The sequence below is a fragment of the Oncorhynchus clarkii genome, chromosome 33 (genome assembly GCF_045791955.1).
Source record: "Oncorhynchus clarkii lewisi isolate Uvic-CL-2024 chromosome 33, UVic_Ocla_1.0, whole genome shotgun sequence".
Lineage (NCBI taxonomy): Eukaryota > Metazoa > Chordata > Actinopteri > Salmoniformes > Salmonidae > Oncorhynchus > Oncorhynchus clarkii.
Window position 1 is genome coordinate 21,352,057 of NC_092179.1, and position 21,151 is coordinate 21,373,207.

General features: G+C 42.3%; 1 protein-coding gene across 3 annotated transcripts in view; it reads right to left on the minus strand.

Annotated features, from left to right (window-relative positions):
* Positions 1-8,911: 8,911 nt before the first annotated feature.
* LOC139392601 (sodium-coupled neutral amino acid transporter 4-like) overlaps positions 8,912-21,151 on the minus strand; it is a 30,684-nt gene continuing 18,444 nt past the window's right edge. For all 3 annotated transcript variants that reach the window (XM_071140690.1, XM_071140692.1, XM_071140689.1), the window contains exons 11-16: positions 20,837-20,916; positions 20,626-20,726; positions 20,267-20,391; positions 13,302-13,446; positions 12,991-13,088; positions 8,912-12,634 (exon numbers count right to left, since the gene is read on the minus strand). In XM_071140690.1, the coding sequence (XP_070996791.1) occupies positions 12,530-12,634; positions 12,991-13,088; positions 13,302-13,446; positions 20,267-20,391; positions 20,626-20,726; positions 20,837-20,916 (654 nt within the window). In that variant the 3' untranslated portion in view covers positions 8,912-12,529. The remainder of the gene's footprint in view (positions 12,635-12,990; positions 13,089-13,301; positions 13,447-20,266; positions 20,392-20,625; positions 20,727-20,836; positions 20,917-21,151) is intronic.

The following is a 21,151-nucleotide window of genomic DNA, read 5'->3' on the forward strand; positions in this document are numbered from 1 at the left end:
TATCTAAAACAGCTGATCACTGATATCTCTAAAATAGCTGATCATCACCGATATCTCTAAAATAGCTGATCATCACTGATATCTCTAAAATAGCTGATCATCACTGATATCTCTAAAATAGCTGATCATCACCAATATCTCTAAAATAGCTGATCACAACAACTGATCTCTAAAAGTTAATGATAACATTTAAACTTATATCTAAAATAGCTGATCATCACTGATATCTCTAAAATAGCTGATCATCACTGATATCTCTAAAATAGCTGATCATCACCGATATCTCTAAAATAGCTGATCATCACTGATATCTCTAAAATAGCTGATCATCACTGATATCTCTAAAATAGCTGATCACAACAACTGATATCTCTAAAAGTTAATGATAACATTTAAACTTATATCTAAAATAGCTGATCATCACTGATATCTCTAAAATAGCTGATCATCACCGATATCTCTAAAATAGCTGATCATCACTGACGTCTCTAAAACATCTGACCATCACTGATATCTCTAAAATAGCTGATCATCACTGATATCTCTAAAATAGCTGATCACAACAACTGATATCTCTAAAAGTTAATGATAACATTTCGTTATATCTAAAATAGCTGATCATCACTGATATCTCTAAAATAGCTGATCATCACTGATATCTCCAAAATAGTTGATCATCACTGATATCTCTAAAATAGCTGATCATCACCGATATCTCTAAAATAGCTGATCACAACAACTGATATCTCTAAAAGTTAATGATAACATTTCGTTATATCTAAAATAGCTGATCATCACTGATATCTCTAAAATAGCTGATCATCACTGATATCTCCAAAATAGTTGATCATCACTGATATCTCTAAAATAGCTGATCATCACCGATATCTCTAAAATAGTTGATCACAACTGATATCTCTAAAAGTTAATGATAACATTTTGTTATTTCCAAAATAGCTGATCATCACTGATATCTTTAAAATAGCTGATCATCACTGATATCTCTAAAATAGCTGATCATCACTGATATCTCTAAAATAGCTGATCATCACTGATATCTCTAAAATAGCTGATCATCACTGATATCTCTAAAATAGCTGATCATCACTGATATCTCCAAAATAGCTGATCAAAACGTTTCAGCAGTTATCTCTAACAGAACTAGAGAGTTCTAGTTTTCCAAACTCAAACAAATAATTGTTGTCACACAACCCTACATCCGACTTTCAACCTTTGTGTAAACATTAACAGAAGTGGGAGAAACAGAACTACCCCAGTTAGTCTGTGATTGTGTCCATCAGGGTCATTAGTGCAAACCGAACATGTTTTGCAACAAAAACTAAAAAATTTTATTGGACAAGTTTAGGTTAGTGCCTCCCTGTTTCAGTCCTTTTTCTTCCACTTGGTGCCTAGTGAATACGACCCAGACGTTTCCCTTACATACGGTATGTTCCTAATGCAGGCTACACGAGGGTGGCAGGACTATGCGATCTGACCGAGGGCATCTCAAACATGGACACTGGATTATTAAAGGTGACAGTTTTCCTGGAATTCTCCCCACCGTGCAGGACTGTTAATCCTCATAAAATAATGATCTGAGGGAGGGAGGGGAAGGAGTGAGAAGAAATGAAGGTAGAGAGAGGGACAGAAACTTTAGGGGGAAAATAAATAAATAGGCACATAGGGTAAGAATGTCTAAAGTTAAAGTGGAAGAAGAGGAAGAGAGGGACATTGGGTAAGAGGGTAAGGAAATTGGATGAGAGGAATATGGAGGGATGAGGTATAAGACATATAGCTGTGGTTAAATATATGGGCACCCTTGCACAATTTACTATTTCTTTTAAAACAAGTAGATTTTTATTTATTTCACATACTGTATGTATTTGTTTGATATACAACTGCACAGGGCCAAGGAAAAAAAAGTCATAAAATGGCCCGGACTAAACTATTACAAATTCAAATTAATTTGGTTGGACGCAAGTGATTCTCATCTATGTGTAACATCTCACCAGTGGTACATTTCAGGTGCCTACAGGGTAAAAATAGCCATTCAACCACTTTCTAAAAGACCAAACGGAACATTATCCTCTATTGCACATCATTGTAAAGTGCAAGGATGCCAATATATTTGACTGCAACTGTAACACAGTGATTTATGAAGGGCGTGAGAGAGTAGTGGAGAGCGAAGTGGGTGAAAGTGGGAGTGGAAGAAAGAGAGAGAGGAGGGGAGGGGTTAAAGAGAGGGGAGGGGTTAAAGAAAGGAGGGAGGGGTTAAATAGAGGGAGGGGTTACAGTGAGGAATTGAGGCGTTAAATAGAGAAGAGGAGGAGTTAAAGAGAGGTGGAAGATGTGGAGGATGTGAAGAGAAAAGGAGAGGGTAGCCAAGCCTTTATTTACCTCGTCATGACAGTCACACCACTGTGTAACATAACAAACTGATCCAAGTTAAGTTATTAAGAGTGCGCACAAGGTATAGAGTTGCCTGTGAATGCAGTAGCTATTAAATAAACACAGCCTTGGCAACAGCCAAAGATCTTCAACGTTGCAGGGATAATGATATGGGGATGAGGACGACACCCAAAATCCAATGTCTAGAAAGAAGAAATCCCCCAAAATAGGCACAATTCAATTCAGCAGCGTTGAATGTCAAAATGTTTTATCCAACCAAGTCAGTGGAGTCTGTATGAAGTAATCCAAATAATTAGTCCACAAGAACATTGATGAACAATAAACAAGACTACTATTTAAGTAAATATGGGTGTGGTCAGTGGCCGGGCGGGGCCCAGTTAAGCCTACATACACACACGCTAAGTAATTGTGGAACCTTGTGGTTATATGGATTGTATGAGACCATAAAAGCCATGCAATATAACTACAGGGGAGACTGTCTAAATTGGCTGGTATATGAAGTGAAAGGCCAGTCCTGTAATGGGCACTGTACTGTTTGAGAAGACGAGTTTTAATGTCATGTTGTCTATGGTGAAAAGGCAACGCAGCTACACTGAGCTCCAAAGGTATTGAATGAATAGTGAGTAATGAAAAATGAGAACGTTACAAATATCATACCCCCCAAAATGCTAAACTCCCCTGTTATTGTAATGTGGAAAGGTTAGCATGTCTTGGGGGTATGATATTTGTGCTTATGTAACTTTCGCACTCTTCATTATTCACGATTAATTCAGGGTTATACATAATCATGGTAGCATCCACACTCATGTAGAAGTGTTTAGAAACATTCTATTCTTATTTACAATAAAAGTGACTCCGAAATGACACAATACATTACTTACCATTAATTTCTATTGGGCACAAAATAATCTGAAACACAACCAAAACAAACAGCAAACGCATCCAACAAGTTGGTAAAGTCAAAAGTGTGACATAATAATTGAGTGCTAGGAATATGGGACCAAATACGAAACTTTTTAATACTTTAATATACATATAACTGCATTTATCCCAATAATTTTGGTCCCTTAAAATGGGGGGCCTATGGTACAAAAAGTGCTGTAATTTCTAAACGGGTTCACCCGATATGAATGAAAATACCCTCAAATTAAAGCTGACAGTCTGCACTGTAGTTCAAATCAAATCAAATTGTATTTGTCACATGCGCTGAACAGATGTAGACCTTACATTGAAATGCTTACTTACAAGCCCTTAACCAACAATGCAGTTTTAATAAAAAATACCTAAAAAAAGAAAAAGATAAATGTAACAAATAATTAAAGAGCAGCAGTAAAATAACAATAGCGAGGCTATATACAGGGGGTACCGGTACAGAGTCAATGTGCAGGCTATATACAGGGGGTACTGGTACAGAGTTAATGTGGAGGCTATATACAGGGGGTACCGGTACAGAGTTAATGTGCAGGCTATATACAGGGGGTACCGGTACAGAGTTAATGTGGAGGCTATATACAGGGGGTACCGGTACAGAGTCAATGTGCAGGCTATATACAGGGGGTACTGGTACAGAGTCAATGTGGAGGCTATATACAGGGGGTACCGGTACAGAGTTAATGTGCAGGCTATATACAGGGGGTACCGGTACAGAGTTAATGTGCAGGCTATATACAGGGGGTACCGGTACAGAGTCAATGTGCAGGCTATATACAGGGGGTACCGGTACAGAGTTAATGTGCAGGCTATATACAGGGGGTACCGGTACAGAGTTAATGTGCACCGGTTAGTCGAGGTAATTGAGGTAATATGAAAATTAAAGAGAGCCACACACTCTAGGAGCTCAGATGCAAAAATGTAATTACCAACATTACCTGTCTTCATCAGGGTATAATCACAAACACTGCGGGATGGCTCGTTTATGTAGTGTCAAAAGACACAGGTGTCTGTAATCATGGCCAAGAGTGGCCTAATATCATTGGTTAATTATCAAATATTAAAATGGCATACAAAGAACAGCATACAAACAACAAATGGATAGCATACGATCATATATTAATTTGACTGCAAAAGCTTACAAGCAATTACAATGGCAAAGTCACAATAATCCCAAGAATGGCTTCAGATCAAAGTCTACGTTGAGACCGAAGGGAGCAAGGGTCTTTATGTTAAAGCTCCAGGCAGCCTCTCGTTTTAACAATACATTATCAAGGTCACCCCCTCTCCTAGGGAGTTGCCAATATAACGCAGAGACGAAATCGAGTGGCCTGCCTCCAAGAAGTGGGCCGCAACTGGGTAAGTTTTTACACCTAATGGTGCTACGATGCTCTGAGATACGTACTTTTAATTTGTGCTTTGTTTTACCCACATCATATTTACCACAAGGACAAGTTATAAGATAAATAACTGCCTTAGTGCAGCACATAATAACACCTTTGATTGGGATCTGTTTCCCTGTTTGGGGGTGTTTGAAGGATCTACATTTATAAGTGCCATTGCATTGAGCACAGCCATTACATTTGTAATTTCCATCCAGTAGGGGTTTAAATAGACGTTGTTCAGGAATATCTTGGGGTGGTAAATCAGAGTGTACCAATTGGTCTCTGAGATTTCTGCCCCGTGAGAATACATCAAGGGAAGGTTCGAAAACACATTACCGAGACTATCACCGGATTTAGAATGTGCCAATGTTTGTGAACAATTCCCTTAATTTGTTCAGAACGCTTTGAATAGCGGGTAGTTAGAACACAATAATGCTTCTTTTTGCGAGACTGACCTTGAAAAAGGTCATGTCTCGTTTTGTTTTGAATTTTCTCAATGGCAGTATTAATCTGATCATTCTTGTAGCCCCTCTCCTTGAACTTTCTTTGCGTCTCAGCCATATTTCTGTCGAAATCTGATTGTTTTTTGCAAATTCTTTTGAATCGACAGAATTGGCTATAGGGTAAACTCATTTTCAGGTGAAGTGGGTGACAACTATCAGCCCTCAATTGAGGTAATATGTACATGTAGGTAGAGTTCGTAAAGTGAGTATGCATAGATAATAAACAGAGAGTAGCAACAGCGTAAAAGGGGGGTGGGGGCAATGCAAATAGTCTGGGTAGCCGTTTGATTCGATGTTCAGGAGTCTTATGGCTTGGGGGTAGAAGCTATTTAGAAGCCTCTTGGACCTAGACTTGGTGCTCTGGTACCGCTTGCCATGCGATAGCAGAGAGAACTGTCTATGACTAGGGTGGCTGGAGTCTTTGACAATTTTCAGGGCCATCAGCTGACATCGCCTGGTATAGAGGTCCTGGATGGCAGAAACTTTGGCCCCAGTTACGTACGGGGTTGTACGCACTACCCTTTGTAGTGCCTTGCGGTCGGAGGCCGAGCAGTTGCCATACCAGGCAGTGATGCAACCATGCTCTCGATGGTGCTGCTGTAGAACCTTTTGAGGATCTGAGGATCTGAGGACCCATGCCAAATCTTTTCAGTCTCCTGAGGGAGAATAGGTTTTGTTGTGCTCTCTTCACGACTGTCTTGGTGTGCTTGGACCATGTTAGTATGTTGGTGATGTGAACACCAAGGAACTTGAAGCTCTCAATCTGCTCCACTACAGCCCTGTCGATGAGAATGGAGGCGTACTCGGTCCTCCTTTTCCTGTAGTCCACAATCATCATTGTATCATTTCAAATCCAAAGTGCTGGAGTACAGAGCCATAACAACAAAAAAATGTGTCACTGTTCAAAAATACTTTTGGAGCTCACTGTATATGACTCACATGTACACAAGCTCAAATAGCATCTGCATCAGCATGTGTCTTAGCTGTACACAGCATTTGAATTCCAACACACCATGGCTCCGTTTCCGGGGAATATGTCAGTTTGCCGGCTACAATCAATTCCTACTGATTCTTTGCCAGGAGATATTGATGTATGTGCTGTTGGTTAATGGGAAATGAAATCAGCAGGCATAGAGGAATTTATCCTCAACGGTAACACTTCACCTCATCACTTCATGGTAAGGCCTGACATTGGTAGGCTGTCATTGTAAATAAGAATTTGTTCTTAACTTACTTGCCTAGTTAAATAAACTATGACATAACAGATGCCCTAAGCAGTCATGACAGCTGATGTCAGCTCATGGCAACTAACTTAACTCAGTTGTGACACAAACCGTTATTTTGCTAAGCTAGTTGGTTAAACTTACAGATAGTCAATTAGCTGACATCTGCCATAGTGTTAAAGATGCAGTCCGGCACCTTAAGCACAACAAATTCATAAAATATTGTACGAATGTAACATTTCATGTGAATTTGCAGGACGTAACATATAACACATAACTGGATGACGTACTACACAAAAAACAGAGACCCGTTTTGGCTCGTGAGCACCCCTTAAAAACTACTGGCTGAAATTACACAAAAGTTCTGGAGAATCACTTTAAGTCATCTGTCATAAGAGTTAATGACTGCATATAATGCATATTATGTCACTGCTATGACAGTGCTACACAAGCCTTACTACAGAGGATTCTGTACTTACCTCTTCAACAAACACACTATTGTGGTACAGCATATTTACTGTATATGGAATTCTCTAGACCAGAGCCGTATATCAACAGAAATGGCATTGGCCTAGACCTTTCTGTTTTGAAATGGAATCTCTGAGACGTCTCATTGGAGGAATTACTGTATCACAGTGTCATAGAAGGACACAGAGAAGGAGGGTCAGCGCATCACTGGAAATGAAGTGAGTATGTGTCCTTGGTGGGACAGGGTGAGGATAAAGAGATAGAGGGAGAAAGAGAGAGGGGGGTGGTAGAGGCAGGGGATGATCCAGAGGCGTTATGTAACCAGATCCACAGGGAACCACGCAGAGGAGTGTGACCAGCATCCTGAGTGAGGCTATCTGGTGCTCACACTCAGACACACAGACACACACACAACAAATTCAATAATACAAGAAAGTAGTATTCAATTTTTTTACTGTTATATTTTACTACAAAATGTAGTGGTATGTCTTAATAGCCCAATTTCTTGGAATTTACTGATGGTATTTCACCAAATTTCATAACATAAATAAAATAACATTTAAAGCATTCATAATGGTTAGTGGTTAGAGTGTTGGGCCAGTAACCAAAAAGGTTGCTAGATAAAATCCCCGAGCTGACAAGGTCAAAATCTGTTGTTCTGCCCCTGAACAAGGCAGTTAACCCACTGTTCCTAGGCCATCATTGTAAATAAGAATTTGTTCTTAATTGACTTACCTAGTTAAATAAAAAATAAAAAACATTAACTGAATGCACTTGAGCTACTGTACAGCCAGTACAGTTGGAATAGTGTCTTAATTAAAATGAAACTCACAACCTGCTCCACAGAATTTGAAGGCTGATTCCTGATCTTATATGTTTTTGGTAAGGTGGAGGGTAGAGAACAACACCTCCTAGCTCCTACCTGACCACCAGTGTGTGACCTGTCCTGGAACATGACAAGCGAGTGCTAGATGTCAGGGCTGGATGTTAAATAGACAGGACAAAGGTATATTTCTGGACAGGCCAGAGTGCACTGTGTCATTACACCAGTAAAATTGTTCCCAAATGAAGAGTTATTATGCCCTGTGAGGCGTCGTAACACCAGCTGTGGGCAGGGAGAGAGGGGATTTGGTGAGTAGATACAACCCCAAGCAAGTTCACACACGCACATGCACACGTCCATTAGCCATACTGCATATTTGTTGCGGAGCTTGAAAGATAATGATGAATTAACATTAACACTATAGCTGTAGAAGAGAAGGAATGAAATTAAATTCAAATGTTATCATAAGTTGAGGTTCAATCAAATGTCATTTAATTAGACCTCGTTGTCAAATGTTAAAAAAATAACAATAATATTTCACATACTTACAAAGAGTTACGGTATGGTACTTAAATGATTATACTAAAGTGGTCAAGGAATTTATAAGATGCATTACTAAAGAAATCAAGTCGTATTTTTCAGTAGCTAATAATCAGAGCAATTTTTAGTTGCATTTTTAGTTTATTCTGGGTACTACTTAAGCAATAAGGCCCGAGGGGGTGTGGTATATGGCCAATATACCACAGCTAAGGGCTGTTTTTATGCACGATGCAACATGGAGTGCCTGGATACAGCCCTTAGCAGTGGTATATTGGCCATATATCACAAACCCCCGAGGAGCCTTATTCAGTGGTATAAAGTACTTAAGTAAAAATACTTTAAAGTACTACTTAAGTAGTTTTTTAGGGTATCCACTTTACTATTTATATTTTTGACAACTTTTACTTCACTACATTCCTAAAGAGAATTATGTACTTTTTACTCCATACATTTTCCCTGGAATCCAAAAGTACTCGTTACATTTTGAATGCTTAGCAGGACAGAAAATGGTCCAATTTGCACACTTATCAAGAGAACATCCCTGGTCACCCCTACTGCCTCTGATCTGGTGGACTCTAGGCACAACTCCTTGTTTTTACCTCATTTCAACAGCAGAGAGATCCAGCCAGGTTTATTTCACATTTTTATTGTTCATGTTACATGACATTGAAACAGCTTCTCTGATACAAAAATCCCCTTTGTTCAGGCAAATATACAATTTGAATGTTAGTTGATCCACAGGAAGAAGACACTGAACGGCAGGACACTGATGCTGACCCAGTGCTTCTTTCAGGCCAGGTTACAGATAAGGCAGATGATTTTGGGGTAACACATTACTTAAACCCTCTGGCATGAAGCCTACTTTACATTGTCAAACGCATGACACGCAGTTTGCATGCCAGTGTTTGGTCATTTAACGTATATTAAAGTCAGCTGTCGTGACTACAGCATGTCATGCTACGACAGTCTAAAGTATGAGTGATATTGAGGGCATAGCGCTGAAAGATCCCCTCCCCAACCCAATTCTTGAGTGTCTGAGACCCTAACATCTGTGGTCTCCGCTCTGGTCCTTCATTGGGAGAGAAAAAAAGGAGAATATCACTGTATGACGGTCTTACATCTGGTGCCGTGCCTGACCCTAAGGTTTGCTCCCTAGATGAACTGAAGTTTGCAATTATTAAGGCAAAGATTGGTTTCTGCATTCTCACTCAATAGTAAGGTTTTTGTCAATACACTTCATGAAGTGTATCTTCACATACAGTAACTGAGGCTCAGGAGGAATTTCAGCAAAGACCCAGCAGCCCCTATCGATGCGGACCGCATCTCAAATGTGGCTGTAGGGTGGTTCTTACTAAAAGCAAGTGATCTGAACGTCATTGATCTTTTGACAGCACACCCACCCGCATGGCATGAATCAAATACTTCAGCTCAACATAGGCAATATCTACCTAAGTCTCGCAAGACATCAACACTGACATTCTACTTGGACCCTGCAGCACCTGTAGGACTGAGGAATCAGACAACATTACCGACAAAACCATTAATTAATTCAAGGTCTAGGTCCTCCAGATATGTAACTACAAAGAAATGAAAAGGGATAGAGATTTTCTACAAATGTACAAGCTTCCATAAAAGAAAGAAATATCATCATAGAGCAAAATCAAAAACATTGAATACTGAAATAACAGTCAGATTGTAGAAGACTTCTGGTAAAAATCCCTTACAACCCCCCACACACATAATTCAGTGAGTACCATATAATAAGATTATTTACAAAGCATATACAAGTTGTCAGAAAAGACCATGTTTGTAATCCAAAAAATACACATAACATAGCATTTCATTTGAAATGTCAATTTGTTTCATGCATATGTAGATCCACAAAGGATCTGTAAATGTTGTCCATTCTGGCTGGATCCTTTCAGAAAAAGCATCCGCTTTAACACCTTAGAAAACAGGTATTCTATGCTTCGAATGCAAACAGCTAATGTTTTTTCAGCACGGCACAATTTGCACAACATTTTGAAATTCCTTTATCGTGGTGCTAGTTAATTAATTAGGGAATTTTAAGACACGATGGTCTGTTGAAATGATGTAAATTACAGTAACAATAGTCACAATTACAGTAATAAACACATACTGTTTATGTTAACTCTACTATCAGCAGCAATCTGGTATAAACAAATCGCTGGTATAAACATCACCAAATCATAAGCCTGCTAAGTAACAGTGGATGCATTTCATTTCTCTAATCTTTTCCACATTTGACATTATGACCCATATTGAACTTAAAGGGGCAATCAGCAGTTGAAGCAATGTACGTGTAGTCTCTGGCTGTTCCGGAAAAAGCTGAAGGTTGAGGTATACGGATGCAAGGACTGACCATCCATGATATCAAAATTATGGTTTTAACCATGTTTTGAGGCTATATATTGTTTACATTTACGTTGTTTACAAACATTGGAGTAAACTAATCATATATTTTGGGATCTGATGGGGTACGACGGTTAAACTAAGCTCTAAGTTATATTTTTCAAGATGTAGCAACTGCAGATTTCCCCTTTAAGATGTGAACTGCAAACACAGATAAAACCATGTATCTTGTATCTCAGAAACAGCACAGTCTGGAGGTTCAATCCATTGCTTATTTTACCCAGAATATTTTTTCCCACAATTGAATTTTGTCACAAGATATCGTTTTACACACTGGGATTGAAGAAAAACATTCTCATGGGCTATAGGATCGCTGTGCCAAGTCAAATAGCTAAATAACCTGTATGGTATACTGCCAGTAGACCTTCTTTAACTCTCATAGAGTTCTGTTGTTGTTCCTCTTCACTGAAACTAGCGTTCACTAGTTGTATTTCATAGCACAGTTCACTTCACATGATGTTTAGGAAGAGATGGAGTTACAAGTTGAAAATGATCTCAAGCCAACAACATGAGCTCATCTCCTGGTATTGTTTGCTGCAATTGACCCAAGGGCTCTGTAGTGTGACACATTGGACAAGAAGGCAAAGAAAGAAACACGTAAACTGTCATTCAGTAGACGTTTGGCCAAGTACCGGTACATTCAAAACTCGGCAACATTTAAATCTCTGCGACAATAACACTGAATGTAGTCTCTTGTTTGAAGCTCAGTCTACATGGCTGTTTCAGAATGGCTGACAGTGTGTGTTGATCATCGCGTTAAGTGTTGATTGGGAGAATGGACATGGCTGAAAATGTTGACTTAGTGTATGTGTCTGTCAATGTGTATGATTGCTAACGTCTGATCTCATGATTGCTGTCAAGGGATGTTTGAGAGCAACACACTAGCCACTGAGACATTTGTGTGTGCACATAAACTGTGGTGATTTGATTGATTGTAAAAGTATAAAATACGATATAAACTACTTTACCAAACCTAATTTACAAATATTCCTCAGAAGAACTTTTTCCAGGCTCTAACTCGGAAAAAGATACTACACCTGTCATCGACTTTTCTTACTCCCCCTAGGTGTACAAAAATACATTTTGACAGTAAGCAAAATAGCTCCAATTAGTGTAGATGGCGTGCTGTATGTGTGTGTGTTTTTTGTGTGTCTGGATGTGTTAAAAATACATTAAAACTTGAAACATATGCTAAAAGTGCTCTTTGTTTTTGAACCCTTATCCCACCTCTCTCTCTAATCTTCAAGTGTGCAGAGCCCATGGCGCTGAAGCCACACCTGCAGTCACAACCAGCTCCAATAGTGGCAGCTCTTAGATCAGGTCTCGTTTTCTTTGGGTTCTCTTGACAGTTTAATGGTTGAGGTCCCTGCTCGTATTTTTCCTTTGCTCAGGTAATATCACAGAGTAGGGATGATGGGCAATCTAGACAACTGCGGCAGGGCGCGCAGCAACAGCCGCAGCGTCTGACGTCTTTTCTCCCGTTTCTGACCGTCCTCCTTGATTACTTTGTGTCCTTTCGGCGAGCCCCTGTTGTGGAGGATTCTACAGAACTAAACCATCCAACAACAACAAGAAAGAAAAAGAATAACGAACTTAAAAGAGTCTGTTTCAGTCGTAGAACGTAGTCCCCTCCAGTAATACTTTGTGGAAAGGGGTGGGGGTTGAGAAAAGCGAACCGCCCCTTTACAGTACGCTGATGTACTCAGTCTGTGGGTGATGTGTGGGGGCACCCCCCGGGCCCAGTGACCTTACCCCCAAGGCACAGTCAGGGGAGGGGGTTTGAGGTGAGAGGGGGTGGAGGTAAGGGGGGTCGTCTTAGTGACCACTGCCGGAGCCGGGAGGGTTGTGGATCCAGTCCATCACGATGAGCGACAGGCTGCTGAACATGAAGATGATGCCCACCACCAGGAAAATGGCCGCCTAAAAGACATCAGGAAAAATAATAACGACACTGTGAGAGGAGGTTGTGTGAAATGTTCATATCTGTACATTCAGTGCAATCATTTTTGGCAAGAATCTCAGTGGGCCTCTGGGAAACCCTGTTTTGGGGGACTGCTGTAAATCAGGGTTGTTGTGGATGGGGGTCAGTTCTAATAACAGCTATGGTGTGTCTGTGTGGGCATGTTGATGGGTGCTAATTTCGTCAGGCTATGTCATGTGTGTGTCATATGTTGGGTGTGTCAGACTGGCTGTTCTGTGTGTGAGTCACCGTATGTGATTTTGAGTTGAGTGTTTGTGTGCGTGTGTTTGTGCACCATCGTTTCCTGCACAATTACCGAGATCTTCTGCACGGAGCGCATCGGCACAGACTTGACCAGGCGTAGATAGAAGGCAGCAGGGAGGATGAAGATGAGCATGGTGGCTGCAGAGGAGCCTGTCAGAGGGGAAACAAATGTCCTCACTTAGACAGCACTAGCCTCAGGAGGTGCGGGCGTTTGAGCCAGCCCAGCACTAACACACCTCATTCAACGAAATACCTCCACATCAAGACATCAATCAGTGTTAGTGCTTGTTGGGAACAAAAGCCTGCACACCCTGTAGCTCTCCAGGAATGGATTGGGGACCACTGCTGTGGTTGAGGACTCACCGATGAAGCCGAAGATGTCTCTGATGGTGGGGACGAAGATGACCAGCAGGTTGTTGAACAGGAGGATGAAGGCGGCGATGAGCATGTGACGCACCCAGCTGAACTCCCGTTGGCTGAACAGCATCGTATTGATTGAGGAACGGATCTGCAACACAAACCTCTTTATAATGTCTGATCAACCGCGACATACTGACGATCAGTTGACAATTAGGATACCACTTGTAAAGTGTTTTTTATGTGTTGATTAATACAGCAATTTTTTGTCTTTATTTCTCTTTCACACACACACACACACACACACACACACACTGTACACACACACAAACAATTACACACACATAGTCAAATTCAAGGGAGAGTAGGTAACAATATCGTCAGTCACGTCTGCAAACTAGTCTAAGCCCACAGGCCAATTCCCACAGTTGGCTGCTGAGTGAAGTGTGTCAACTGCAGCAGGTGAGAGTCTAAGTAGGCAGCCAGGCAGAGAGGCAGGGAAGGAGGCCACCAGCTAAGAGGCTGAGAGCTGCACAGCTCAAGGCATTGAGTAAAAGACTTCACTGGGTGAGAGGTCATGGGCATCAGGTGAAAAGGAACTACTATGGGCCAGCCGGCCACAGGGGGAAAGGTTGAGGAGGCGGGGCTTAACGCGCCATTCAAAAGGCAGAGGATTAACTCCGGGAGAGCCACCTGCAACGGCACCTTGGTATTGCATCAGCCGATGACCAGAGAAGGCAGGACTGAAGGCAGCAGGATAGGCGTGTTCTGCCCCCAGGCAACGCTTGTCACTTTACAATTTCCCTTTTTTCCCTTTACTGATATCCTCTCATTTGTTCTTATCACTAATGATACCTTTCCTATGTACACATTTAGAGAGCAGAAAGACGAGACGCTTGGCTGGTTCATGTTTCAGTCTAAATACTTGTTTGGTGAGGGTTGAGGGCGCGCTGCTCTCTTGAGTTGTGGATCTAAAGCCAAAATGGCCGACACTGACACCTTGCTGAAAGAATGAAGGAGTGGCAGAGATTTACACCCTTATTTGTTTTAAGGGAGTGGCAGTAACTCTGCAAGGCAAAATTACCCCCCCCCTATTGATAATAAACAATCCCCTCTCCCAGCAGTCATGGCATAATTGGGCCGGTGAAAACCTGGCGCCTGGGCGTGACATTTCTACCCACCTGTACGCCAAGGCTCTGAACTATTCAGCGCCCAACAGAGATCCTGCGCAGGGCCTTTGGAGTGCACCATGCAATATTTGCCTGCATCTCCCTCCCCCCACCTGCTATGACAGCTCTCACTGGGGTGAGATATGTGGCAAAGCGCCACCGCTGCTAAGGTACCCGGGTCTACCAGGCCAGCCAAAAGCTAGCAACATGGCCCAAAACCAGGGAGCCTCCTGGGCTCCAACCAAGTGAAAGATGCTGCAACCTTTTCAGCTACAGCTAGATATATGGCATAGTATTACTACGCCTTGGTTTGCCCCTGCTTTTTTCATAGGGGAGGAAGACATTAAAAAGGGAGGAGCAAAAAGGTACATCCAAGATTAAGAGAAACAATCACACCATAAAGTCAGGAATAAGATAGACAGGTTTTAACCTGAGATGTTTGAAATCCTCAATTGACTGACCATCAGAAATAAAAACCCATTTTAAACCCTTTCCCACCACATTTAACAAGCCTATTCAACCACTGTCAAAGACAGGTGACAGGGTTCACTTTGTAAAGCCAGCAAAATGATCCTGAAAATATTGTATTACAGCGATAACAAGGGCAAATATATCATTAACTCACTAACTTTAAGCTGTTTTTCCATGAAGTCACTGTGAAAAGACAGCATGCATGGCAGGCTACTTTTGGTCACAGCCAACTAGGCACTGTGCTTGTGCACCACATGATTTGCCTTCTCTGACCTGCCCTCTAGTGGAAAACTCAGCAGCAACCTAACAACCCCATCACAAGAATAACATCACTACTAAGCCAATGTAACCATCATAACTGACTGCAACACTAACAGAATCACTTCTTATTACAGAGCCATAAGCAGCAGAAAATACCAAGGTTAATAGATAGAATACCTATTTCCTGCGTTTATATTTCTCAGACAAGTGGTCCCACTGCTTTATTTAGAGATATGATCAAGAAAAGGTCAACCACATTGAGATGAGGCCATAGAATATCACAATATAACAGATCATATCAAACACCAACATTCAAAAACAATGTAGTAGGTCAATTAAAATGACTCATGAAAACAGGAATCATTACACTTAAGAATGCTTTAAGTGACTTTTAAAACATCAAAATGAACAGTTGACTTGAGGTAATTTAAATATTTGTGTTCCTGTTATTGAGGAGCCATGAAACAAAGAGAGCATGGGAACTGGACAAGTCTGCCTACCACATCTAAACACTGTTTCATTAAAACCTGCTGGTTCGTGACCAAGTATCTTGACTGTTGCCTTTAAGTTCTTTACTGTTTGAGCCCACCCTTTCACCTCGCCCCTCCTACACAAGCCCAGCCCTCCTTCTTGTAATAAAGGACATAGTGCTTGAGAGACAAAGCAAACGTTAATCTGAGTGCTGAAGGCTTCTCTGCCAAATGAAGGGCAAAGGACTCCCAAGGGAAGATCTCAAATGTCACGTCTCGTGATTCAGAGGGCTGGACACCTGGCAACGTGATGCCAGCATGACTGGTTACTTTCATCTCACCTCTCCTATGTCTCCGCAGCTATATCCTCAAGATTGTTCGGTGAACTGAACTCACTGCGCTGTAAATGCTGAGGTGCACGTGATGCTTTGTTGAAGCCTGAGCAGCAGTCAAGGTGGGGAAAATCAATGGTTTGATGTTGCTGCTGGGTTATCTAGGCCTGGACTAATGTGTTTGGAAAAGATGCCATGCATATGCTATGCCCCACAGTTTTTCAGGTGTAACAGACCAGTAGCCAATGGCTACAGAGCACACGGCAGCAGACACATCAACATGATTGTGTCCAAACATGTATTCGACATGCTGTACTTGCTTTATGTTCACATCGCCTCCCTTCATTTCTGTGCTTGACTACGGCCTACTCAAGGAGCCTTTCTGCTATGGGAGAGGCTGTACAGACACGCCTGGTGCCCTCTGATTCAGAGGAGTTGGGTTAAATGCGTTAGAGACATTTCAGTTGAATGCATTCAGTTGTACAACTGACTAGGTATCCCCCCTTTTCCTAATGGATGATGTACACTACATGGCCAAAAGTATGTGGACACCCCTTCAAATGGGTGGATTCCGGTAATTCAGCCACATCCGTTGCTGATAGGTGTATAAAATCGAGCACACGGCCATGCAATCTCCATAGACAAACATTGGCTGCAGAATGGCCTTACTGAAGAGCTCAGTGACTTTCAACGTGGCACCTTCAAAGGATGCCACCTTTCCAACAAGTCAGTTCGTCAAATTTCTGCCCTGCTAGAGCTGCCCCGGTCAATTGTAAGTGCTGTTATTGTAAAGTGGAAACGTCTAGGAGCAACAACAGCTCAGCCGAGAAGTGGTAGGCCACACAAGCTCACAAAATGTGACCACCGAATGCTGAAGCGCGTAAAAATCGTCTGTCATCGGTTGCAACACTCACTACCGAGTTCCAAATTGCAGCACATGAACTGTACGTTGGGAGCTTCATGAAATGGGTTTCCATGGCCGAGCAGCTGCACACAAGCCTAAGACCATCATGCACAATGCCAAGCGTTAACTGGAGTGGTGTAAAGCTCGCCGCCATTGGACTCTGGAGCCGTGGAAATGAGTTCTCTGTGATGAATCAGGCTTCACCATCTGGCAGTCCGATGGACGAATCTGGGAAATCTTAATGCTACAGCATACAATGACATTCTAGACGATTCTGTGCTTCCAACTTTGTTGCAACAGTTTGGGGAAGGCCCTTTCCTGTTTCAGCATGACAATGCCCCCATGCACAAAGCGAGGTCCATACAGAAATGGTTTGTTGAGATTGGTGTGGAAGAACTTGACTGGCCTGCAGACCGTCCTGACCTCAACCCCATCAAACACCTTTGGGATGAATTGGAACGCCGACTGCAAGCCAGGCCTAATCGCCCAACATCACCAATGCTCTCATGGCTGAATTAAAGCAAGTCCCAGCAGCAATGTTCCAACATCTAGTGGAAAGCCTTCCCAGCAGAGCAGAGGCTGTTACAGCAGCAAAGGGGGGACCAACACATTATTAATGCCCATGATTTTGGAATGAGATGTTCGACGAGAAGGTGCCACATACTTTTGGCCATGAAGTGTATGTGACGCAGCTGAGAGTAATGTCGAGACAAAGGGGTTTGGTTCAGTTAGTCATCCTGATAAGCCTCTCCCAGATAGGTAATGCTGGCTACCTGGCAACAGCAGCAGCATGGCACTAGTTAAAACCTGTTAAAGAACGTGATGATTATGTCGATGGGCGAGGGAGAAATAACTTGTCTTATTGGTCACCATCTCCAATTTGTTCCATCCAACATGATTTTATTCCGAGTACGATAGCCTAGACAATAAATAACTTCTAATGTTTGTAGTAACCATCTGAATACAATCTACTGCTCAATGGGGAGAGTTTGTGCTGCAAGCATGCAACACAACAACACTGGGAACAGTGTACTTCGCTTCCGCTTGCCACAGTAAGGAAAGGGTAGCTAGATAGCGTAGCCAATAACAGACCATGGTGACAGCTGAAGCACATTTATTGTAGATTTCACCAAAAATGTACAACTCCTGCATTAACGTCTAACGTTACATTCAAAAACATATTTATACTCAGATAAAAGCAAAATGATTTCAACTTCGGCAGACAAGTTTCAAATTCTCGCTGAAGTTTCTAGCCACAAGCATAAACTAGGTAGCTGGGAAGGGCTCATTGGGACTGACTGAACCCAATCCGTTCGTCTCTACTCGACTCTCAGTGCAAGAAACGTAATTAATTTGGGCACTAGGCGTGTCCATATAGCCTCCCCTCTGACACTGCATTTTGGTGTCAGCTGCAGTAGTCAGTGAGGGCATTGTCTCTCCCTCCCTCCCTCCCTCTGTCTTTCTCTCTCCCTCCCTCTCTCTAAAGGGGAGGTCACAGTGAGGGTTTTTCCACTGTCTGCTCAGGGCTTATCTCCTGTAAACTTCCACTGGGACTGTGAGATTCACTCGCACATTTCCATGACCAAAGAAGCGTTCACTCCCACAGTGAGAGAACTGGTGAGTGTGAGTTTCTGTGTGTGTGTGTGTGTGTGTGTGTGTGTGTGTGTGTGTATGGGAGAGATAGTGTGTGCGTGTAAGAGTGTGGGAGTATCCGTATAGCCCACAGACAAGGTGTGTGTGTGTACCACTGCAGCCCACAGACAAAACGGATACTCCCCCCACCTCTCTTTCTCTCTCCAAGCAGGGCTGACTTGAGCCATGGGGCTGACAGTTCTCCCCTACCCTCTGCTGGTGGCTCAGTGTAACAACATCACCAACACATACTCCATTAACCCTTCCACCCTAAAACTGTCTCTCCCATCACTCCTGCAAGCTACAGTGACTGTAGGTCAACAGTGGAATTTTGGTGCCGTTCCCCTGTATAGCACTTTGATTGAGAAAAAAACATTCCATAAATCTAATCTATTATTACCATCTTAATGTTCCTTGGGTCAACAAAGTCCTTTGAGAGGATCCATTCTAACGGGCACTGCTAAGTGCGAATGCATGGTTCATTGTAGGCTACAAAGGAGGTCCATGACACTTCTGATACCCTCAGCCCTTTATGGGCTCCTGTGCCAGGATAGGGCCAAGACAAATATAGCCCACAGCCATATAGGGGGGTCAGGTACGGCCATGCAAGGCCAACGCTCTCATTCAGTGACTCACACACCAGACAGGCAGGCAGGCAGGAAGGCAGGCAAGCCGCATGAACAGGATATTACATAATAACCAGTGGAACAGAAACGCAGTATCAGACCTGAACTGACGCTACAAACCAAGGCTAAACTGTACAAACCAAGTTCAACCAAGGCTAAACTGTACAAACCAAGGCTAAACTGCAGCTTACACATGAACAAAATAAGGATGGTAGCAAGTGACTTTACAGTATTTATTTGCAAGGACAGCATCTGGTGACAATGTGCAACTTAGAGCAGAGGGGGAAATGAGAGACAGGGGAGTTGTGAACATTACACTGTGTTCCTTGGCAGCCAGGCTAAAGAGCTTGTGACGAACAAGACGTCTATTGTACCACTGCTTTTCACATTGACATTTAGTCATTTATCAGACGCTGTTATACAGAGAGACTTAAGTGAATACATTTCCGTGCTTTCACATGCTGTGTCTATTGATGTGTCCATCTATGTGTCTCCCAGAAGGAAGAGACTGAATATGTCTGGCATCATGTGGGGAGCAGTGTAGGGGTGTAATTGTTTCAAAGCTGTATATGCGTGTGCGTGTTAAGTTGTGTTTATGCTTGTATTTGTGTGTCTAAAGTATGATTGAAAATATGATTGGAGGAGGGACAGAGTGCTCTTGTAAGGAAGCTTAGGACAGACAAACAGAGCTTTGAAAACCTGGGCTGGTTCTCATTTGGGACCTGGGGAGTTGGATTGACGGGATTGCTGAAAGTCAAATAATGAGTCAGCTAACATTACATCAGAACAGTATGTGCTTTACCAAGTTCAGCAAGAAAACCAGCCGTGTCAACACACCCACTCACTCAGCCAATACAGAAAGAGACCCTCATGTTGGTATTAAAATATATAATGGATGTTTAGCTCATTTGGATAAAATGACCTAGGTGTTGAGCAGCGTGTGAATGTGTCTGCATAAATTGTAGGCGTGAGAATACGTGCATATGTTTTGTGTATGTGGGTGTGTGTGTGTCTGTGTGCATGCATGCGTGTGTGAGTCTCTGCTTGTGTGAGTGTGGATGTGCGTGTGCCTGCGTGCGTTTGAGCAGATGCCTCGTTGTACTTACGGGGAACAGGACAATGGGGACAGTCAGGGTGACAGCGGTCAGGACAGCCAGACGGACCAGCAGGAGCATGGTGTCAAATTTATACACCTTGGTGAAGGTGTGGAGCAACTCCGCCTCCACGTTTTCTGTGTTTGGGAGAAAGAAGGAATACGAGCTGTCAGAGACATACCAAGATAGAGAGAGATATGGTAAACAAACACACAATGGTTATAGTAGCTTACTAGTGTATTTTAATACATACTACTGGCTCTTTTTCAAACATTTCACTTATAAAATTAACACATAACGCCAATAAAATCAGAAACAAAGTAACACAATTGCTGCAAATGTATCTTATTGTGCGTGTGTGTATATCTTACCGTAGAAAGTGAGGTAGCCGAACAGCGCTGAGAACATGTACATGACCAGCATGGCCAGGATGGACAGGTTGGACACGTTCTGCATCTTTCTTCGGGAGCGACTGGGGAAGACACAAGTTGAGATGTGAGTTGTATGGAGAAAATGTACCGCAGCAATTTCTATGAGCGTCTATGCAAACGTGTCTTTTGTAATTCACTTGGATGCACTTACTCTTTGAGTTCACTGTAGATGGGTAGAATTTCAGGGTGGCACACAAAGGAGAAGGCCAGGATGGGAACAGTGTAAGCAGTCTGAAATGACAGGAGAAGAGATTGTGGATGAAACACAGGCCCAGATACACACTCACAGCAGCTAACTATGTTTGGTTTGATTTCATGTACGTTAAGAATTGCGTTCTTCTAAACCTTGATTAATTCCGTTTTTGGGAATGTTTTTCAGAGGATATTGTTTCCAAAACACAGAATTATGACATGAAGCATCCCGACTCACCACATATACACACACGTATGTACACACCCCACCCAC